The sequence below is a fragment of the Podarcis melisellensis genome, assembly GCF_964234715.1.
Source record: "Podarcis melisellensis genome assembly, chromosome: 4".
NCBI lineage: Eukaryota > Metazoa > Chordata > Lepidosauria > Squamata > Lacertidae > Podarcis > Podarcis melisellensis.
In genome coordinates this window covers 66,213,417-66,237,828 of record NC_138531.1, presented here as the reverse complement: position 1 = coordinate 66,237,828, position 24,412 = coordinate 66,213,417, and the positions used below count along the sequence as shown (strand labels likewise).

At 42.3% G+C, this 24,412-nt stretch overlaps 1 protein-coding gene across 1 annotated transcript; it reads left to right on the top strand.

Annotated features, from left to right (window-relative positions):
- Positions 1 to 28: 28 nt before the first annotated feature.
- On the top strand, positions 29 to 16,127 carry NSUN3 (NOP2/Sun RNA methyltransferase 3; the record flags this gene model as incomplete). Its single annotated transcript, XM_081908529.1, has 6 exons — positions 29 to 166; positions 2,527 to 2,636; positions 4,215 to 4,558; positions 6,341 to 6,495; positions 7,356 to 7,477; positions 15,860 to 16,127. 6 exons carry the CDS (start codon positions 29 to 31, stop codon positions 16,119 to 16,121), a joined length of 1,131 nt encoding a protein of 376 aa, XP_081764655.1. The 3' UTR covers positions 16,122 to 16,127.
- Positions 16,128 to 24,412: the final 8,285 nt, after the last annotated feature.

Genomic DNA, 24,412 nt, shown 5'->3' with positions numbered 1-24,412 from the left:
CCCTTCGGATGACCCGGCGCGCTCGGCGATGCCATTTCCGCTGCGAAGGGCGGGCCCACGGGGTGCCATGCGTGCGCTGCGGCGCTTGGGCCGGCTCGCCCGGCGGCTCCGTGGCTGGATAGACGTCTGTCGCCGGAGAGACACCCACTCTTCGGCCAAGGAGCAGGTGAGCGCCGAGCGGGCGTCGCCTCCTCCATCGGAAAAAGGCGCAGCCCGGGCTTCCGGGCCGCTGCGGGAACCAATCGCAAAGCAGAGCCTTCCCGGCCGCGCGCCGCTAACTCCTCCCCTCTTCCCGCAAGGCTTTTAAAACTCCTTGAAGCAGCTATAGACGTATTAAAATATAGATTGAAAGATGCAGCGCCAATTTCCGGACTCGATAGAACTTTTTCTTTCCCCCTTAAAGGGCTGCCCCTTGAAATCCATCCGTTATTTTAAAGCTGGCGTTCGTGCCTCCCCCCTCTTTCCCCACCCCGCGTCGTAGCAAAAAGGCGAGGCGCTGCTGCAGTTCTTGCACGCGGGTCTTTCATTAGAGTTTCGGAAGCTGCAGTCCTGCGCGCTTTCCTTCACTGGCTGCAGTTGCGGCTTACTCTGAAGGAGACTTGCAGAGGATTTCCTCGCGCGTAAAACTCGGCCTTCCTGCGTGTGCGTTAAGGCGTCTCTGCGCGACCGAGCAAGGGGTTGAGACGCGTAGGGAACCTGCCGGGTTGCTTGGTAAGGGGAAAGGTTGGCCTGGAGACCCAAGGATCGGCCCCGCCTCCAAGAGGCGACCTTAAGCACTTCGTTATATTTCTGGATTGCTGCATGCTGCTTGCTTATTTACTGAGCTTCAGTGTGCACCCCACCCCACCCTGCAATATTCATTCCACACCAAGTTGCACAGCCACTCTCGGGCAGCCTGAGCTACAAAGAACTGAAGCCCCTCCCCCCCCCCCCCCCCCGCTGCTGTCTGTGAACACAGTAGAAGATGGGGAACAGAATTCTGATAAATTCACCACCACCTGTCTCCCAACTGGGTCCGAGTGGAGAGTAAATCTGCCAATGGTATTTTAAGTAGCCATCATCAGGCATGGCCAGTTCCAACTCCAGCCATGTTTATTTATTACATTTATATCCCGCCTTTAAAAAGCTGGAGGCAGCTTCCTTGGTTCTCCCCTTCCCCATTTTATCCTCCCCTTCAAGCCCGTTAATTAATTTTGGGTAGAGAAACCAAGTCACCCAGGGAGCTTCATGGCTGAGTGGGGATTTGAAGCTTGATTTCCCCTGAGCCTTGTTCCTTGCAATCCTAGTAACCACAATGGTTCTGCCTCCATCCCTTTAACTGCACCCACCAAGATAAAGAGAAACTGGAGAGAGGCGTCTGATTATCTGTCTAGAATACCTTTCCCCAGTCGAGTGACCTTCAGATGCTTTGCACTTCAACTTCCATCAGTCCCGGTTAGCACAGCTGGTATAGGAGATTATGAGCAGATTGTTGGCAGCAGGTGTTTTAAGAGGTCCATTTGCTCTCACTCCCATTCAAGAGAGAGGGTGGGGGTAAGCAAGTAGGTAGAAATGATGGATTCTGTGTGTATTTTCTTGGGGAACCAGGACTGGAAAGACTGGGCGTGATGCATCCTTGAGAGAGCAGTAGTATGTGTACTGCTTCCTCCTGCCGCTTGGGGTCCAGCAAGGAAGTTTGGGCAAGGGGAAGCTGGCTTGTCCTCTCACCGGCTGGCTCTTGTATGGATGATGCAGCATTGGGGACTTGGGCCCAGCGACCTCAGCCCTTCCTGACAAAGGCTGAGGTTGAGCAGGGCCAACCCTGCTGTTAGGCAGAGTGAGGCAATCACCTCAGATGCAAGTACTTGGAGGAGGGAAGTGTCCTTAGCACTCCTGAGCCTCTGACATTTGATCTCCCTCTGCTGGAGATCAGAGCCACACACACACACACGCCCTGGTGCAACAGATGCCATTCTGTTGCCAGTGTTGTCAGCTTCCATACGTGGAATTGGGGGCAAATGGACCATCTTGTCCTTTGCCTCAGGCTGCAAAATATTTTGAACTGGTTCTGTGGACAGGCAGGAAGAAACAGTCTTTTGCTTGCTTATACTAGAGGTTTTTGCTGCCACATTCTAGAGGTTTTTTACTGTTGCTTCTGCGTTTTTATATGTGTAAATGTATTGTAAAATGCTTGGGGGGAGGGGAGGGGAAACCTGGTAAGAAGCAACGAGCAAGCCAGTAATAATAAACAACTTACAGTGAAATCTTAACCATGTCTGCTCAGAATTAAGCATTACTTAATTAATCAGGCCTCTCCTAGGTAAGGGGGGTTGGAATACAGAGTTATTTTCAAGTGAAGTGGAAGGGGAACTTATTCACAAATTTTTTGTATTAACCTTTTAAGAATCCATGCTGACATAGAAACATCAGTTACTTGTTGAGAATACAGCTTCTTAAACTGTACCACATAGAGTTAAAGTATAAGTACAGTATAGCCTTTGGGTAATTGGTACTCATATATGCTTTTTTTTTCATATTCTCTCCAAGTTGGAAACAAAATCAGAAACAAAGCTTCAAAAGAAAATATGCCAAGTTGTTCTCAGTCATTTTGAGAAACAATACTCCAAAGAGTTGGGAGAAGTGTGGAACTCAATCAGGTCAATTTTCTGTTTCTTTTCTCTTCTCACACCCTCCCCCCCTTGTTCAATGCACCATAAAATAATTACAGTAAGCATAGCTCCTCAGAATGCAAACTAATGCAAAGTTTTGAGTTTTCAAATGTGCTTTCTGTTTCCTCAGTCTTTTATACTGAGAAGGCGGGGGACAAATCTGATGACTGCATAAAAAAGGGATGACAAAGTTCTGGGTTTTTAGGGGCCAACATCATGCCCTCCAAGTGTTGAACTTCAACTTCCATCAGCAACAGCCAGCATGGCCAGTGGTCAAGGATGCAATGCAGGGGATTGGACTAGAATGACCACCAGAGTCCCTTCCAACTCTGCAGATCTCTGATGGAAGTCAAACAGCATCTGGATGGCACCATGTTGCTCTATTTTTCATGAGTAGTCCGGGGCTGAAAGTACATTTTGCCATGTACCTTACTTATCTAATTATTTAGGAAGACATACCTTGTTTTTCAAAGCAAAAACAAAAACATTCACATGGCAGTTCATCGGTTTTCTGGTTTCATAATAAGATGTAGAGTATAACTGTTAACAACTTGAAAATATTGTTACTGTTGCAAATGAAATTATGGGTAAGCATTTGAATATACCTTGATTAAATTTGGATCACCAGGGACTGGAAGAATTGTCCCAGGGATTTGATATGATCCGTTCACTGCTAGTTGGCCATCCCTAATGTAAAAGAAGAGTTCATAATTAGACACAGGAAGCCTAGTATGCATGCAAATGACACAGGAACAGTTCTATTTAATACAGACAAATGGACTAAATTCTATGTTTGTCTGGGTTTGCTCAGCCAGGACTAAGCTGTGCACTTTTTTAAAAAAATGACTCTTGCAATGTAAGATAGCCTTTGGGGATTTGCACAATGCCTTTTCTTTGTTTATAGATGATGCAAACCAACCTGTAGATCTGGAATAATGCTTCTGGGACAGAAGAACAAGGCTGATTTCAGCCTAGAACTTTTCATTTTAGAAATTTCCCTGAGCTTTACTTCAAACTCTCGGGTGCTGTTAAGAACATAATAAGAGCCTGCAGGATCAGGCCAATGGCTCACTCAGTCTAGCATCCTGTTCTCCCAGTGGCCAGCTAGCGAGGCTGAGAAAGTGACTTGCCCACCCAAGCTGACCCAGAAAGCTTCATGCCATTCAAACCTGTGTCTTCACCATCACGACTAAACGCTACACCGCTCTGACTCTCCTGTAAGACCACAGAAAACAGAAAATAAATCATGTGATCATGGAAAAATTCAAAGGCAGTTTCTGTAATCCAACTCACGCTAAGAGTGACTCATTCAAGACTAAAAATTAGGTGCAATATGTTACCCTCCTGTAGCCTTTCGTTCAGTGTATTGATCCAAATGATCATGATGAAAATGCATTTACATGTAATGCAGTCTGCAAATTAACTGTAGCCCATCATTTTAGCATAAATCTCTGCTTGGTGCTGAGCTGTTTCCTCTCCCCTTTTCCTGATGTTGACACACTTTTGTCTTCTTATATCCCAGTGCATGCCTATGTGTAACATGTATATTTCTTTTTTAATCTCCAGTCAAGTGCTTTCAACACCTCAGTGCTGGCAGTATGCTGTCCTCCTTAATAAATTCAGTTTTTCCTCTGAAGTGGAGAATGACTTGCGCTTAAAGGGCTATCGCCTCATTTTCCCGGAAACTTCTTCGTGTTTTCGGCAGTCACTCAAGTGTTACATCAGTAGCAGTCCTGGAAGATTCCCTGCTCAGAAACACAGAGCTGGCAAACTGAAAGAATATTACCTGCTGAATGCAGCGTCAGTTCTGGCTGTGCTGGCCCTGGAAGTTGAGAATGGAGAGAAGGTTTTAGATATGTGCGCTGCTCCAGGGGGTAAATCGATAGCAACGCTTCAGTATGCTTGGCCAGGTAAACCCCTGCACTCCTAAACCAATTAGAACACACAAATTGGTTGCTAGATTGCTTAAATAACCTATTAAGCAGGTTATTCAGAGGCATTCATTAAGAAAGCTCTTGCGGCATTCTTTCCCCTCCCTATTGCAGTCAAAACCCAGCACATCAGGAACTGGAATCGGAGCTGTCTAATTTTTATTTCAAACGCAATCTGCATATTATGCCCTTGCTGCCTGACACCAATTTTTCTGTGCATTAGTCTGAAGGCACATGAAAAGAAGTGCTCTGCGGTCCTCTGATATTTTCACATCATCTTTGTGATACCCTGGTACTCTAATTTTGCAGGGTCAGCTAGAGAGGGAAACAACGCAACCTTGGCATGCTCACGAGGTGCTGATACATTAAAAGAACACTTCCCAGTTTGTTGAGTGCACGAGGCAAAGGAAAAGAGAATGTAAGAGGATTAGCAGGGGCAGTGCTCCTATTTGGCAGACTGGGGAGGCTGCCTCAAGCTGCAGATGTTTCAGGGGAAGTTGATTGGAGGACAATACTTTGTGGGCACATACCCCACCCTATGGGACGCGGGTGGCACTGTGGTCTAAACCACAGATCCTAAGGCTCACTGATCAGAAGGTTGGAAGTTCGAATCCCCGTGACGGGGTGAGATCCTGTTGCTCGGTCCCAGCTCCTGCCCACCTAGCAGTTTGAAAGCACGTCAAAGTGCAATAGATAAATAGGTACCGCTCCAGCGGGAAGGTAAACGGCGTTTCCGTGCTGCTCTGGTTTGCCAGAAGCAGCTTAATCATGCTGGCCACATGACCCGGAAGCTGTACGCCGGCTCCCTCGGTCAATAAAGCGAGATGAGCGCCGCAGCCCCAGAGTCGGTCATGACTGGACCTAATGGTCAGGGATCCCTTCACCTTTACCTTTCCCCCACCCTATACTCCCATAAGCTAGCCTGCTGCCCTCAGACCTGGTGAAGGATGCTGTCCTGTCATCACCCTCAGATCATCCCTTCCTGTGGGTGCTTTGCAATAAAAAAGGGACAGTAGGTGCTTCATTGCACACACCTGGAGTATAATGTAGTTTGCCACCAAATGCAATTCTTACAATATTTTTATACTACTGTCAATATATGTGTTCCAAAAGAGACTGCTTGACCATTTGGCTGGATCAGTGGTTCCCAAACCTCCATCTCCCACCCAACAACTTGAAAATGATTTTTCTCTGTGTTGTAGCAAATGTAATGCTGTGTGCTAGGGCTGTATGATTATTTTTAATTATGTTTTTATTGCTTCTTTTATTTCTTACATAGAATTCAAATGGTAATACAGTAAAATGCAATGTGACAAATAAAAGAAGCAAGTGAAATACAATTAAAATTAGTATTGATATTTAATGTGAAGGATTTCCTGTCTCCTGCCTTCAACCGCAGATCCACAGACACACTGTTGAGCACCTGAATGAAGCTCATGGACCAAGCAGTGGTCCAGGTTTTGGGTACCCCTGGGCTAGATCACTGTTCAGCAAATTGTTTCCATTCCTCGTATTGTGTACTGTCAAATCATCTGGCAATGGGAGAGACCAATCAATTGATTGCTTCACCACTACATGCTGATGTGTGTGTTTTTTAAAGTAGTACTAATTCTTGAGACAATGTTGCTACTTCTAGCTTCGGCTTCCAATTTCACAGGGATTGTTCTGATGGTCTGGTTTGCATGCCACCTTGCCAAGTTTGTTGGGACAAGTGGCAAATTGACTGCATGTGTTAACTTATCTGAGATTCTATTTCTTTAGGGCTTCTGCACTGCAATGAGTATGACCATTTGAGATCACGCTGGCTGAAGCAGACACTAGAATCCTTCATCCCAGAATCTTTGATGAGTCTCATTACTGTTTCACAGTTGGATGGAAGGCAAATTGGAAATCTTCAGCCTGAAGGCTTCGATAAGGTATCTCTATCATGGCTGCTAGCTTCATGGGGCTCAGACTTTCTCATTCTCCCATCAACCCCTTTTCAAATCAGGGATATCACAATTCTCAGTGATGGCTCTTGAATAAAATAGGAAGATAAAAACTGTAATTTATTAATTATGCATTTATCCTTTGGGTCGCAGAGGGTTTCATCAGATCTCTCATCAGGGCACTGATATTAACATCATTTTTTCAGTTTATATCCCACCCTTCCTCCAGAAGGAGCCCAGGGTGGCAGACACAGCAATATGAAAATATTTTAAAAACAAGTATGCTTTTTCAAACTATATGATTCTCTAAGATATTTAGAATAACCCCTCCTGGTGGTACCGTGGCCTGCCTTGATTCATCTGCCATCAACTAGGGAAAAGGCATTATTCGCAATGGCACCTACATTATGGAACAATCCCTCCCCACTCCCAAGAACCAGAACACCCCGCCAGTGCTGAGTTTTCAATAGCAGCTGAAGACGTTCTTGCTCATCCAAGCTTTTGGGGACCCTTGATCACCAACATAAGGGCTCGCTATTTATTATTAGTGTAGTGTATAGCGTATATATTTCTTGCATAGTTTTGTGAAGCTTTATTTTTTTAATGGTTGTATGCTGCTTTGATACCTTTTGTGCAAACTGTTTTAGTAACTTTTTAATAAACATTTTTGTTTTGCATTTCTATAAATGTTTGAATAAAATATATGTAGTGCTTGAAATGCAGTAAAAATATATATATTTGATTTGTAGGGAGATGGCACTGTCATTGGGTGTATTCTCACAGTATGAGATTTTTCTGTCCAGAGTTTCCATGTTCGGTTTATTTTTACTTTGCTATTGGTCACTCAGGTACTAGTGGATGCTCCATGCTCAAATGACAGAAGTTGGTTATTCTGTTCCGATACCCGGCAGGCTACCCTCCGATTAGCACAAAGGAAGGCATTATCTGCTATACAGATACAGCTGCTAAGGTAAGAAACACAAAGGAAGACGACTGAAATTCAATAACGCTCAGCCCTGCACTGAAGGACGTGCTGAATTGTATTCTGAGGCTCGGTGTCTGTGTGACCCATATACTATCCTCTCCATATGCAGCCACACAGAGCCAGTCATCATTTAAGAAGGCATACAGCTACAGTGTCGTCTCCCAATAACTGGAATGGTTGAGAGAGAGAGAGAGAGAGATTCTGCTCTTCATGCTGAGCAATAGTTCTTTAACTAGGACAGTCACAGGAGGCAGAGGGACAAGTTTGCGCTTACTTGCCTTTTAATGTGCTTCAGTACAACACAGTCTCCTAAACCTTTTTTCAAAAAGCTTTTTCTTTACCTGTAGAAAAAATAACACAATTTTTTATCACCTCAGTACAGTTTGGGGGAACAAATGTATCCTAAGAAAGCCATAAAAAATACATTACCTGAGTGAAGGTATGAAATGCAAGACCATTTGCACCTGTATTGAGAACTTCCCTTTTCCGGTATAACAATATTGTTGCCTGTAAGTCAGCGGGTCAACAGTACCCCACAATGTTAAGTATGTACACCTACAAGAATGGCATGTAGCGTCTAACTGACCCTGCAGTTTCTAAAATGTGAAATAGCACATTGCATCATTAACATGCATTAAACATTGGCTGCTGCATTATTATTTTTGCCATTGCCCTTCTCTTGGTGACCGCAGTGGTAGGGCATTACTCTTGACATTTCGGGTAAGCTGAGTATGTTTCTAGACTCAGCCTAAGATTTGATCCCCTCCAGATCTGTTAGGAAGAGTTGGTTTGGGGTTGTTTTGTCCATTGTAGATTGTTCAGTTTCCAAATAATACCAGCATTTAAGCAGGAAATGTATACGTACTATGTTTGGGGAGGGGAGGAGAGGGGAACCACTATTGGTCACCATTTGATCATGCATTTGGAATTATCCACAATACTTTCTCTTTTATTATAATAAAGAACAATCTCATGCTTTCTATCTGAAATTGCTGCATCATTATGCACTGAAGGGAAGAGAATCACTGTTCTCTCTCTTTTTTTGGCACGTAACAAAAGTGTCAAGTCTTCTAAACCAAGAAAGCTGCTGTTGACACTTCTGGATTTGTAGACAAGGGTTTGTGGCCACATTTCTGGTCTGATTGTTTTTCCGAGTCATGTTTTCCTTAGCCAACCTTCTGACTGGCGGCACACTGATCAGAAAGCTGTTAGTTGTTATATTCTGTGCAAAACCCTGTAAATGGGTTCTTAAGTTTCTTGTTCAACCAAGCTGGCCAAGATTATGAGCCGCTCAGGCTGACTGCTCACAAAGAGGCTTGAGGCAACTCCCAACACCACATTTCGGAAAGATCTTCCTGTAAACAGAAGAAGGGGATCACCTAAAGGCCCTTGATGGGAAATTGCCATTAAGTCTGGCCACCTGTTGAGATGAGGGTCCATGTTGCTTGCAAACATTTACAGATGTAGGCCTCAAAATGATCACAGAAGCAGAATCCGTATCACTCAACATAAATTCTACAACTGGCTATGATGGGAGAGGGGACAGGTTTGCTGGGGCACAAGGCAAGTTCTAATTGGGGGAAAAGGGTTTTAAAATTCGGATCAGATTTGCTTATTTGTATCTAATCAGGCTCATATGGGAAAGGGCTTACTTATCTTACTATTCCCAATTCTTACCAAATATGTTAATTTAACCAACTTTGTAATATGGGATATATTCTATAGTATTCCATGTGTCATACAGTCATAACTCAGGTTATGTTTGCTTCAGGTTGCGCCTTTTCAGGTTGCGTCCTGCAGCAACCTGGAAGTACCGGAAAGGGATACTTCCAGGTTCTGCCACATGCACAGACGCACAAAATGACGTCACGCACATGTGCAGAAGCAGGTTGTGTTCATCTCATGTTGCGAACGGGCCGCCGGAACGGATCCCGTTCGCAAGGTACCACTGCATTGGACAATAGGGCATCACTTACTTTTAGGGCATCACTGTATTGGACAATAGGGCATCACTTACTTCGTCATAAAGAAAAATTATGTTCTATCCAGAGGAGGCATTTTCAGCTAGGATCTTGCCCTAAGAGCATACTCACAAATGCTCCCAGTGGGACCCTATACTATACCATGTATAGCCCTGGTGCTGTGTTTTATCAGTGTTCCTAGCCAGATCATGAGGCCAGCAGGAGAGTGGTGGTGTTTACATGGTCTCTTTCCAGCCAACATCGGGCTTGGATAGTGTTGGCCTGCACTATAAACAAGAACCCATTTCAGGCTATTTTCATTGTTAAAACCTCCTGGGAATCGTAAGTTTGGACTGTACAGTGCTGTACAATGCTGAAAATCTTGAGGGTGGGGATCTAGGCTGTGTGTGGAGTACCTAGCCAACTCTCAGAAGTAGAATTCCCAGAAATCCTCAAGAAAAATGAGAAGGGAGCTGTAATAGATAAACAATTAACAGGAAGGTTTTTTTCTTGCGTGCCTAATTAAAACAAGTGGGTTGGGTCCAGAGGACATTATTCCTGCTTTGGTACCATCAAAATTAGTGGGACTAATATCCTGATTTACTTTATGTGGGATTGCAACTTTCAACAGCACTTGGTTATTGCTAGCCAAACCTATACAATTAGATTAATTTTCCAAATAATGTATTTTAGGTTTTTCATCTGTCCTCAAGAAAATTCATGGCTTGAATTAGGTGTATTTGGTTTACTGTTGCTTATACTGCTGCCCTTGCCTTATGTTTTACTGAGGCAAGTAGAAATGATTAGAAATGTAAAATGTAGAGCCATATAATATGATAAGGTTATATGAAAGAGGAGGCCAATGAGTTAAGCAAGGACCCCCCCCCCCTCTTCCTCATTCGTTTTCTCCTGCTATATATTATTTTATGGCTATTGATCAAATACTAAAGCTTTTTAATGTAGTGCTATGTTTCACCTCAGAAGTATCCCAGCTGTCAGGATGAATTGAGAGAGAAATAAAATAGTTTGTTTTCCTAAAAGTAGTGTTCTTTATGGAACGCTCTCATAAATGGCAGCACAAGAGAAGGTTGGGGACTGTTTTCCCCCCTTTTCTTTGCATGACTTCCTCAAGAAAAGGTCTACAGGAAGCTTGTGATTTATAACCGAAATATGAGTGTCTTATTGCAGTAATGCATCATGTCACCCATTTCCTTTGGAGAAATCAATCACATTTAAAACACTGACCTCCTTCAGTTTTCTCTTTCCAATATTTGACATGTAAAATCCAATTTGTGAACTCCTGGCTCAAGGAAGCATACATCACTCAGTGAATTTTTTGCAAATTTGTATAAATCATTCTAGATTATAATGCTGAAGTGGAACATTCTTGACAGCAGGAACCTTGTTGGTAGAGGAAAATCCAAACAAACCAAAATTGCCCATCTCCCCAAAGCACATTTAATCCAATTGGGCCTGCTGTCTAGAAGAGAGAGAAATTGTGTGTTTGATGAAAGCATACCAGGCTACAGCAATAGCAGCTGCAAACCAATAACTTTTCTGCTATAGTTTTGAATATTAATTCAGCCACCCACCTCTCGTTATTCATAAATAAATAAAACAATAAATGCATTGATTAATCCATTGTTATACATCCCTTTTCTGTTATGGCTTCTGGCTAAAACAAATAAAAGTAAGTTATTAATACTATAACATTTCACTGTTTTGCCATGAATCAGCAAGACTCTGAAACAGTGGGATTTTACAGCGTATGTGTGTGCATGAGATCACTCCATGTGGTTTATTACCCATTAACATATTAACACGCTGGCTAAGGGCTAATGTCCTGGAGCGAAAATCACCGCCATTCTGCTTCTCCTCAGGTCTTGCTGCCGCGTTAACCAGGTCTAGGCTGTGGTCTGGCTTAGCGTTATAGTCAACCCTGAGCTTGTGTTCATTTCCTCCAAACAAATTTTGGTTACAGCTCATGGTTTGGCTGGAGGGACTGTTGGAGGGCGAGTGTGATATTTGGCTTCCCACTTCACACAGTTGCCCTCTCACTTGTTGAGGTTAGCAACAGTGAAGAAGGGGGTAGGCTGGCATGCTCACAGCCCTCGGTGTTTAGTTGGCCGTGAAGAATGCTAGCTTCAACTGTGCTTCCGGGTCTGGATTGCAGGTAACCGTAGCTTGCTAAATTTGGACATTATGGTAACCTCAAAGTTATTGGAGGCCAGAAAGTGAAGGAGTACATTGGAACTAATCTGGGAAAGAAGGAGGGTGAGACTGCACAGATTTGAGGCATAGCACTGGTAGCCAGACCGTGGTTTTCCTATGCCATGCAAACGGACCTAACAGCTCACTTCATTTTGATCAAAGAATCACAGTAATTTAGAGCTTTACTTTTTTCCACATGTTATAAATGGCTGCAATGCTGGAACACACAGTGGGAGAAGTGAGTGATGTACAGTGAGGCACAAAGTACTGCTGTGATCGTTCAAACATTTCTCTAGGTATAGTTCTATCTATAGTTTGGACAAAGTATGGCACCAGTTTCTCTCTGGTTTGGAGTTACGAATATTAATCTAGCCGTCTATATCAGATGTTCCTTTGAATCTTTCATTTCTTTAAAGGCAGGCATGGCCAAGTGTTAATTGGGCATGTTCTTAGGAGAAGGGGTGGAGCTACATTTATTAATTCATTGCATTAATCACCTTCCTAAGATCCTAGGGTAATGTACAATAAAACAAAAATAGCTACAAGATACATCAACCATGTTTTCAAAATACATATTTTTTTCCTTTCACCTTGCACTACTTACGAGAGAGTGCTGAGTTTTAGTGCCCATTCAAACTAAATATTGGACCATGTAGAGAAATTTAGTGTGAAGCCCCATCACCCTAGGAGAAGGACTTATATGGGTTTCCGCTTGCGGGACCAGGTAGTTGACTAACTCATAGTGTGTTACGAGGGTAGCCAATTTGACGCCCTCAATATGTTGCTAGGCCACAACTCCCATGAGCTTCAGCTTGACCAGCAGTCAGGAATGATGGGAATTTCTTCAGTATTTGTTTTCTGTCCCTTGGGTCTATTAATACCTCTCTTGGTTTGCCTCCATTCAGATTTCCAAGAATGCTGTCAGTGCTCTAGATAAAAGATATATAGACTGGACTTAGGTTTGGAATTTAATGTATGTTTGGATATAAGCATCATCTTAGAAGAGGTGCTCCCCCTTCTCTCATGCACAGGATGAATGCCTCTTCTGATGCCGTTATGACAAAGAAACAACACTTCAGAAAAAATGCTTTGCAACCTCTATGCAAATTTAATGATGCAGCTAAAACTCATATGATCAGTTCAGTCGGGTTTCAGCCCTAGCCACAGTTCCCTACAGCATCCATCAAAGCCTTGTTCTTTTTTTACACACATACACAAATCCTTTTCGCAACATGCACACTCCCATCTCTGTAGAACCCTGTAAACTGAGAGCGGTGACAGATCCCCCACAGAAGCCCCCTTTTTTTGCCAATGCTTCCCTCCTCCCCCAGGAAACAGAAGAATCTTTCTTTTTCATTTCATAGGTTGAAAAGCTACACTAAGTTACAGAGCTTCTTATACACGGCTTTAAGGGCAGCAATATTGTAGCTATACCAGCTGGATAAACTAAAATGTAGAGATTAATCAAGATTGCAGCCTCTCTGTCTCTCCCCCTCCCTCCCTAGGCATGGTCTGTTTTGGATAACAAAAATTAGATGAAAACAGTGGATGACTGTGAATTATAACAGTTCAGCTAATATTTCAACTTCCTATGTATCCCTTTCAACCTAAAATGCTGTTTTCTCTTGGCTGAGTTTTATACAAAAGGAGCTATCATCACCTCCATAACGAGAGGTGAGACATGTATGAAGCTTTCTGGCACTGTTTTTGGCACATCACCAATGCCAGCATGTCGCCACGCTTCAGAGGCATATGATAAATTGCATATTGTGGATACAGAAGGGATTTTCTGGCCTTTTCGGATTGATTTTGTATGGGAGGGGAAAGCCTACAATAACTGGGGAATGTAAGTGGAGTGACTGTGATGTGGCTAGGACAGGTTGATCTTTAAAAGGAAAACAAAATCTATGATCACTTTCATAAGAAGGAATGTGGGGATGAAAGTAAATGTGATTTCAGCTGCTTGAGTGGCTTAGAGGGGATTGCTTTTCTGCTGATCAGAAGCAGCCCGGCATTCTCAGAAAACGACTTCTAATAGCAAACACGAGATGGCAGCGTTGAAGTACAGCATAATCTCCCATAACTCAGCCTGGAATTTTTGCTTTCTCTTCTTGCTGCTGTTTTAATACGAACAATGGATAAATTAGGGACATAATTAATGCTGGTCCTTCTAACAGGATAAAGAACATGCAATTAGTCTCTCAAGGAGTGGGCTGAGGAAGTGGAGTTTGTAATGTGAATGACTGTGCCAACTCTATTGCCCTATCTGTATGTATGTATGCCTATCTCTCTATACAGTGTGTGTGTGTGTGTGTGTGTGTGTGAGAGAGAGAGAGAGAGAGAGAGAGAGAGAGAGAGAGAGAGAGAGAGAGACCAAGAGCAAATAAATAGCAATCTATCACGAAGTTTAATGTGCCTTTATGTGAAGGAGTTGCTTTTTGGCAACTCCTAGCAACAAAAGATTGGGAGGGAGGGTGAGCTGACATTTAAAATGTCAAGTTTTTCAAAGTTGGTGAGAATTTGAAGTGATACTTATTGCTCCTATATTCTCTTGCTTTTTTTTTTGCTTTTCTTGCCTTTCTTTTTTTCTTTTCGTGTTTGTTTTTTCTCCAGCTACTGCTAATGGAAGCCTTTAAAGGATATTCAGAATGCGTTAACAGCTTTTAAGTCTTCAGAGCGCTTGGGATAAAAAAATGTTTATTGTCCCATTTATATCCATGGCTTAAATCCACATTCTTCAACTTCCCTGCTTTGTGATCGATCCATTTATCGTGTTCAACGGTCATTCTTTGAGCTGGCGCTAAATTTGCGATTAACTGAGCCTTGCTTAAACTCATAATAATGCTGCATATAATTTACATAGCCCTTTCCTAGAATGCTTAAAACACTTCACATTTTATATCAGTAATCCTTAAAGAAGCCCTGTAGGATTGACCAGTATTATTACCATATTACAGTCTGTGGGGGAAGTAAAGGGGTGATTCAAGAAAGTTGGTTATGCCAACATTGGGCCAAGGTAGTTGCAACTTGTTTCTCAGTGATTTCAATGGAATACAAGTGCAACTAAATTACTTTGTATTAGGGTCACATCTACACCATACATTTAAAGCACATGGCCCTCCCAAAAAATCCTGGGAACTGTAGTTCACAGACCTACAGTTTCCAGGACCCTTCAACTACAGTTCCCATGATTGTTCAGGAGGAAGCCATGGGCTTTAAATATATGGTGTGGATTTGACCCAGGATACAGATATGTTTTCTTCCACCTCCTTCTATCTCCCTGTCCTTTCTATCACGTCTCCCTAAAAGTAGTCTTAGTGTCATTGGCACAAATCAACCAAATGTAAGAGTATGGCCTATATTACGTGATGTCTTTTCCCAGTTTGTTGGCAGGTTACTGCTACGGAATTTTGGTTCACTACAACTCTTCAACAAATTAAAACTTTCACATACACTGTATAACCGTTTGTTGATGGTTTATCATTTGGCGAAGTTCTGATACACAGAAGCCAGTTTGACCTTGTCCCTCGTATTCTACAGCACAATTTAAATAGTAGCATGTAATATCATTCCCAATAACAGCAGTGTATGAGGATATGTAATATTTCTGCATCAGGAGTGTATGTGGATAGTCTGCCCATTGTGCCCTAGAATGCTGTACTGCTAAGCAAGCTGGTGCCCTCAAAATAGGTACATTGTAAGATGGTGAAATGAAAAGGCGAGTTTCTAGTGAAAAGCAATATTGGGTGTGAGTTTCGGAAAGAGATGCACCATAATCGATGTTTAACAACTGTAAATGCAAACACAAATGAGGACTTTTTATGAGCATGTGACTTACTTCATTTTTCAGTATGCATATCTGGTTTTAGCAGTTCTCTGTGCACAGTCAGCATCGCAGGTATAACATGATGCAGTTAATAATAAGAACCCCAAAATGCTATTCTAATAGAAAATTTAATGATACAAAATTAAGACTTTAAAAGTATTTTCTGAAATAACACACTAATGGTTTCTGTAATATAATTAAATCGGATTTTATATTCCTTAGTTGCTTGTTAAGAAGTGTATGACTTGCTGCTGATAAGCTAGGCAATGCCCAGTCCACAGAAAGTGTGGATCTTATTACAAGGCTTCCTCATTTGAAGTGCATACGCTGAATCAATCCAACTCAACATTTCCTGTTCCTTGCACACAGGTCTGCAATTAAAGCCTTGCGCCCTGGAGGATCTCTGGTTTATTCCACATGCACTCTTTCTAAGGCAGAGAATAGTGATGTCATAACACACATCCTCGACTCCTGCAGCAATGTTTGTCCAGTGGATATGAGCGCCCTGGCCAGTTCTGCATCCCAGGAATTCACTCTTGCTTCTGGTGTCCAGCAGCATGAACTTCTAGTACTTCCAGAAAGGGGGAAAGCTTGGGGACCAATGTATGTATCTAAATTAAAGAAAATATGATTGATATTCTTCTTGTGGTTGCAGTTCTTTCAGGTCATAATGACCAATCCTTTTTTTCGGGGTTACAACTTTTTGAAGTGAAAACTTGAACAGGAGATTGAAATCCAATCTCTTCTATTTGCTGGCAGCATCCCCCTCCATTTTTCTATTTCGGTACCCAGTTGGAAGATTGGGGGAGGAACAGGGGGATGCCCAATGGGACACGCAGAGATGTGTTTTCAGTAATTGCTCCAATTCCGAATGTGAATTGTAGGCATGTTGAAGAACACCCAGTTCACTAGTCTGTGGGCCATGTGTGTGCACTTGCCTGTAGCTTGTAACGGAATTGTCAGAATTTGAGCACTCATTTTAAATCCAGTTTAAATATATTTGCTTGTAGAAACTTATTTGAACACAGGATGACACTAAGAGCAAACAGTTTATAAAAATGGAAGCAACTGTTTCATGTATTCACAGCACCTCACTACACAAAACAGGGGAACATGTTCTCTGTTTTAATAGAACAGGAGTGGAGACTTCCTATTAGAATCGTAGAATTGTAGAGTTGGATATTCTGGTGGTATCTTCTAGTTCTGCGCACACATTGAGCAGTGGACAGCAAGTTAACACCTAGATCACACTAATCTATAATGCAGTGTCACCTGCACCCTGCAAATAATGACAACTGGAATCCACTTTGCTCAAGATCCTTCTGCTCAGCTGCAGAGCTCAAATTTGGTTTGCCAAAATAGTCTTGTTTTGGAATTGCTTCACCAACCTTCCGTTTCCAAGGATGTTCAGTGAATCCTAAACAGCCGCCATCAACCTCATTTAACAGGGAAAAGTTGCTGAGCAGGCATCTCTTTAGCTAGCTCTAGAAACATTAACTTTCGACTGCTTATTAGCAAGTAAGTATGTTAAATAGAAAGTTCAGCCGCTGGATAGCATTTCTTTTGCACGCAAAGAAGTAACTTGGGTTTTGTGATTTTCAGATGCAATGTGCTGGAACAGTTTTCAGGACAATGAGAGACTGATTTAAAGTTATTAACGTTTTATTTTCCACTATCCCACCAGATTACGCATATCATTGTGCACTTTTAAAAAGTCAGCATCTGGTTTATATGGAGAACTTGTCCCTTTATGGTGAAGCTGTGTCATGTGCCAACAAAATCAGTTTTATTATGAAGTAACTTGTTCCCGTAGAGGATTGTTTTCTGCCTCCCTTGGAGGTTCTAGATGACACATGGAGACCTGCTTATTGTTACTGCTTTTACCTCTGTCAGAATATGCAATGAAAGAGTTGATTGTGTTGAAAGGCCTCTAAAACAGCAGATTGTCAAGCAAATGTGGTGCTTTGGCATGGAGTTTGGAGACATAAATGCATCTTATCTGGCAGCTGCAAAACAAAATACTTGAAATGAAACTAGGATGACAAATGGCAGTAGCCGCCACACAGTGTTACAAGAGCATTTCTACGCAAATTCAGCCATAATTACTGGTATAAACAATCCTGAACAAATGGCTTGTCTAAAGCAATGTCAGCTCTATTCTGAAAGCAAGAGAGAATGAAGAAATGGCACTCTCAAGCAAATGTCCACTCATAATTTATGAATTATTGCAAAACAATACTAATATTTATTTCTTCAGTATTGATCACCCGCTCATCACTGAATATTTCAATTTTAAAGCAGGGAATGATGAAATAAAATAATAGCAGCATGCCAAAAATAATATACAAATATTACAGAATCCATAGAAACAATCGATAAATAAATTAACAGCTCCATCATAAAACAAAACTAAACTGATGTTAAGGCAACAATTAGCATTTCCAATTTAACCAAGTATCTGGGTATAGAAAATAGGATATTCAAAGTGAAACAACCAAACGGCCTTAGCAGTTGTTCCCATCCCATCTCTCAACTGGAGCAATCCACTCCCCTTATTTTTCACAAAAAGAAGGCTGCACTACTCTGTGCCAACAGATTTTCACTCTAGAGCTTATGAGCAGCTTCCCACCCATCACTCTCAGTATCCGATCCAGCCAGGTTTTCACTCCGAGTGACATCAACCCTTGCCTCAATTCTCCCCAGCAAAAACCTCCCACCTTTTTCTACAATAGCAATAGAGCAAAATACACAAGAGAAATAGAGTTGAGATACCCAAGTAATGACAACAAAGGGGCACAACACCTGGACTGTAACTTCCATTATTGGCCATGGTGACTGGGGCTGAGGAGTTGGGAGTCCAACCACATGTGGAGGGTCACAGCTTTCCTGTCCCTGATACATGATGCTGTGATAGATGGACCAATACTTCAATAGACCAAGGCCACTTCCAATGGACCTATGCTCCCAGGCCATTAGGATTTCCCACAAGGACAGCCTAAGACTGACTCATGTGCAGAATAGCTCTCCTAAAACCTAAGAAGAGTCTGCTGGATTAGGTGAGTGGTGTTAGAATTCCTGCTCCATGATTGCAGTCATGGGATTTTTGTCTATCACATGACGGTGCATGTTTTGACTCCACAGAGTGGGAAGTGATGGAGACAGGATGTTTGTGTTACTGTGTTCCATAAAGTGGGACTATTGTCCTTTGTTCTTTTTCTGTTTGCTGTCTGATGCTAGAGAGAGAGGGAGCCATGTTGCAGTGCTCCTTGAGTGTTTATATCTCAATAAAGTAGATTAGCCAAAATGCTGAGGTCTGTTATGCAAGCTACGAAGACTCTGTGGATCCCTAAGTGTGTCGATGTCTGTTGGCATTGGTCGCTGTGATGTTTGGGCAGAAGAAAGCTTTTGAAGCTCCCGAACAAAATACCAGGAGGTAGAGAAGAAGAAGAGTTTGGATTTGATATCCCGCTTTATGACTACCCAAAGGAGTCTCAAAGCGGCTAACATTCTCCTTTCCCTTCCTCCCCCACAACAAACACTCTGTGAGGTGAGTGGGGCTGAGACACTTCAAAGAAGTGTGACTAGCCCAAGGTCACCCAGCAGCTGCATGTGGAGGAGTGGAGACGCGAACCCGGTTCACCAGATTATGAGTCTACCGCTCTTAACCACTACACCACACTGACCCCATTCTGGCATGTGTTTCTGCAAGGGTCCTACTCAAGAGTAGGATGAGCTCCTGACAAGTGGCTCATCTAGTCAAGCATCGTGTTCTCACAGTAGTCAACTAGATGCCCAATGAGAGACCCGCAAACTGGATCTGAGCAAAACAGCACTCTTTCCTCCTGTGCTTTCCCTTCTGGAGTATGGAAAGCATACTCCAACTATGGAGACAGAACACATCCATGAAGGTTAGTAGTCACTGATGGATATGTTCTACCTCCACAGTTTACTAAAACTGTTTACAGGAATTCACGCCACCATAAATGGTTATGTGTCTCCTTTAGCATCATACTGGTATTTACTTAGTAAGGTCAGTGAGGCCTGCTCTTAAGTAACTGCACAGCCTCGCAGCCTTTGTTGTTTAAGACTAAGAAGTCCTCCATGCAGGGTGCCAATAGATTGGGCTAGCCTCCAAGGCTACAGCATTTAGTAACAGCATGTTTAAAAGCTCCCTCAGCCCACATAACAGCGAAGCAATTAAAAGGCACCACCAAGCTATAACATAATTTTTAAAAACCCAGCAATTCATGAAGCAACATGTTCACATAAAACTGCCAAAAATAATAAAAATGTGCAGATCAAAGTTTGTACGGACCACAGAGGCCCTTTAAACACAGAATCCGCCCCAATCTAACCCTTAAAAGCTCTCAGAATGGATTTTACCGCATCTAGGTGTCAACATGCATTTATCAGCCTAATGACACATGGCTTCCCCCACAAGAATCCTGTGACCTGTACTTACTGGTGATGGGAATTGTTGCTCTGTGAGGTGGAAACTAGAGTTCCCAGGATTCTTTGAGAGAATGACCTATGAATGTGTTTTCAATGAACAGTATGGTTGTGACCATAGGCCATATTAAAATCAGTTCTCCACCACAGTTCTACCCATGCTTATTTGAAAAACAAATAACCTTGATTTCAGTGGGCCTGAGATTGCAGATCTGTAATGAAGCCCAGCTTTTCAAACATTCTTCCACTGTATTTTGGATTATGCTGCTTCAAGTTATTTTCAGCTGTGTGTTTGATTTGTGTGCTGAATAAAATATATTCTTGCTTTTCTGCTACACTTTCTACATGGTAAATGAAACTGATGGAAAGTGTTGCAACGGGGATATTGTGATTCACCCAGCTGAATTTGTATCTTGAAATGATTCCAAATTCTGGCATTACATGTAATATTCTAGGGATTACTGCTGTTAGGTGTTTTCAGATTGTCATCTGAATGTATTAGGAACTGTGTTTCTTCGTGTGATTATTCTTCAGGTTTCAAGGGCAATTTTATAACCTTTATGACTCTGATGATCAGCTTGTACACAGGGCACTGCCTTGAACGAAGTCAAACAATTGGTCCATCCAGCTCACAGCAAGTTCCAGTGTTTGTTTTCCAGTCATACCTGGACATACAAGGAATTGTTCTTAAAAACTAGGGAACAAACAAAACTTCCAGCAACTGGCAAACCCGTCACACAAAACCCCCCCCCACAAAAAACCAGCCATGATTGGGTCAGGCAAAGATCTAGTGAGTTGGCATCCTATTCAGATCTGGGAACAGCTTCCAGTTCCCAGTCTAAAGGGATCCTGTCAGGGTGCCTGCAAAGTGATTGATATGGTTAATACAAACTAGAGATTTCTGCTGAGCTGCCAGGCTGCACTCTTAGCTTTGCCTTTGAGGATGAGAAGCCTGAGACAGCAACAACAAAAGCATCTCAGGGAATGCCAGGCAGCTTTTTTTGCCAGGGTAACTGGAAGGACTCAAATGGAAGAAAGACAAGACATGCATTTGCTATACCTTTTGTGTGTTATCACCAGAGCAGTTTTATTTTAATTTTTAAAAGGCCTCTTTCTCTCAAATTTAATAAGCACATTTCTGGGATTACATAATTAGAATTAGAATTGGCTTTTTCTGTGTCAAACACTGCATTAACCATTCACAAGAAAGAGAGCGCACACTGGAGTCCAGCAATGCAATGTCTGGAAATGTCCTAGGAGATGCGGAAATGTATGGTAACAAATCATTGAGATGTGTTGCTTAGAACATCAGTACCCAGATAAGGCTGAGAAAAACTCCCATCTGAAAGCCTAGCAAGTCAGTCTTCCTATGTTCCTATGAAGTGTTCTAAGAAAAAAATACAGCTGGTGGTCTCCTAAATGATTTGCAGCCTGTTCCTCTCTCCCATTTTCCCTACTGTTTCTTTAGACAGATTTTTTTTTTTTGCGTGTAATAAAAGTAGAAGAAGAGAAGATGGGCAATGACAATTAATATACAGTTAATTCATTGTTTCAGCTGCCTTGCCTAGCTTTGCCCAGACCAGAAATAAAGAATGTGGATATTGTACAATTGGGTGCAATCTGGACACTGGAATTTTAGTATGGAAGGAGAGAAAGCAAAAAATGACAACTGTAGCAGGAGCAACAACCACCAGGCAGCAAAAGAACCATGATTTAAGCAAGGAGGTTGTATTTAAATGGGGAGTTAGGGCTAGATTGATAGCATTATGTCAGTAGCAAAAAGAGAAGGCCTGGAACAGTAGTAAATGGTTGTTTGGGTCTATGTTTAGCCACGTTATCTGTAAGTGTGCACAATGTTGGGATGCAAATGGTGTTTCCATATGCCATCTCTATACAGTATTTCCTTCAGACTTGCTTACATCTTTTAATTGCATACATAAATGAGCAATTTATTCTCAATCACTCTCAATTCCTATTTCCAGACAATGTGATCTCAAAGAATGGGTGTATTTGACTAAAGGTGTATTGAGACACTTGTGTCCTCCACAGTCCTAGAATAATACAAAATGTGTTCTAGGAAAATCATGTCCTTGGTGCCAACTCATCACTCCATTTCATTTTTCTTTACCCTGAAGCGGTTAACAATTTAAAACACCATAAAAATACGATAAGCAATAAAATAACTATAGAATACAACAAGCACTACAACATATAAATAAAGCAAGGCAAGAACCGTCTCAGCTGCATGGAAACCAATACAAAAGTAGCTATACAGCAACCAGTTAAATCTATTTCCCCAAAGCCCTTTCCCCTGTGTAATTGTCTCTGAGTTACTATGATGTTATTGAATTTGTATTAGTTGTTTTGATGAATTTGTTGCTGTTGTTTGCTTTATTTACATAATATTGTGTTTGATATTACAATAATCGTGCTGTTTGGTGTGTGTTTTTTATAATGTTGTTGTGATGGTTGTGAACTGCATTGAGCTTAATGTTTGTTGTTGGAAAAGCAGAGTACAAATATCAAATCAAATTTGTCTAATTGTCTTTTAAAGCCACTCAAGTTGGCATTGTGTAGGAAACTTGACAAAGTATTATTGACCATGAATCCAGCCTTGCTGCCTAGCCTTCCACAGTTGTGTGTGCTGCGGGGATTCGTGCGGTTCTGACAGCGTCCCACTGTTAAATACAAATGAAGGTAAATGTGGAAGTTATTTACCTATTCAGTAATCAGGTTGTCAAACTGAAAAGGCAAGCATGGGGACTACACGTGAGCTCCTCTCATCTTTGAAGCTGTGTCGTGTCTCCAATACACAATTTTGACTGAGGAAAATTTTGCATAAACTGTTTCTTAACAGCAAAGAGACATCTGTCAAAAAGGACTTTCATCGGCTAGTCTTTCAGCCTTCCCAGAATGCCTGTTGAGCCCTTGAGGGGGTGTAGTGGGCTTGGCTATATATATATATATAATATTCCTGATTCCCCCACCCCTTACAGTTTACAGAACCACATGCAGTGTGTGGCAGACATCCCACAGCTCAGAGGGCCCTATTTAAAATGCATTGTAGGTAGTAACTAAAATAAAATGACTTCCTTCTTCAGCAAAAATGTCATAACTCTCTTTCATGGCTGAGTGGCTGTGAAACCATTCTCAAGGGGAGGGGCTGGTGTCAAATTATAAAACCGAGCTTGGTATAGCTTTCATTATTTATGTGCATGTGCACTGAATTTTTCTAGTTTTTGCTCAGAGTTACAGCCTTCCCCTTAACATGCAACAAAGAGATACCTCCCACTCCCCCACAATTATACACTTATTTTATCCAAAAAATATTCAATTTGGATTATGTATTATTAATATTTAATAGTCCTTAAATATTTCATATTACAGTCTGAACACCTGTGTGATTCACGGCCAGTGGTTCAGCATTCATTTAATAACTCTGGGATGGAACTCAAGACCACAAGTGTTTAAAAACTGTCCATTATAGCTGTTTCATCCACAATTTCTTGGCCTCTGACTCCAGTAGGAGGTCCTTGTGTGTGTGTGTTTGTGTATGAATTGCGTTTTGTATGAGAATTGTTATTGTTTTATGTAAATTTTTAACAGTATTCGTGTTTTTAAACGTAAGTCACTTGGAGACCTTGAGAAAATCCAACTAATAAATCTAAATCTTAACAGAAAATAAAGGAATAAATAACACAAAGAACTGGACAGCTTGAAACATTGCAATTGGGGTAAGGATAAACATGGGATGTGCTACATCCAATGCTGCAAACAGGGAGAGCTGCTACGGTGAGGGCTTCCAAATAGGGATAATGTTAAAGTCTAGAGTGACCCTAGATAAGACTAACAGATCATGCTTCGTATTAGTTGGCCTCCTAATGAAGGGATGGGGAACCTTAGGCCCAGGTGCCGAATGTGTCCCTCCATGCCTTTCTATCTGGCTCCTATAACTGTCTCTAGGCCACTCCTTGCCAGGTCACACTCCTGACTCACCCTGCTTCACACCCTGCAAATTTTTGACCAGCTGTCCTGTGTCCTTGAATTATGATAATGTCTCTTGTGTCATGAACTGGCAGACTGTGGGGAAGAAGAGGATCCCGGCGAGGGATGGAGCTGGGACTGGGACACACTGGGGCAAGCTGGGGATGGGGGAGGAGAGGTTGACATAGGAAGTACTCACAGGGTCACGGAGGATGGCAAGGGGATGGAGGCCTATACACAGGAAACAGAGCAGCAGGACCCATTCTGAGAGCCAGGGGAGCTGCTGTCTCCATAAACATAGTGGGCTCTGAGGTGTGGGGTGCTCCAGGAGGCAGAGGCAGGCATGGGCCCACGGCCCAGTTCACTAGCTCTAGGAGGAAGTGTGTGAGTCCTCAGCTGGAGTAGGCGTGGAACAGGTGAGGGTCACCTGCCTCATCAAGCCCAGATGCTACAATCATCATGTTAAGTATAACTGGGCAGCAGAGTTGA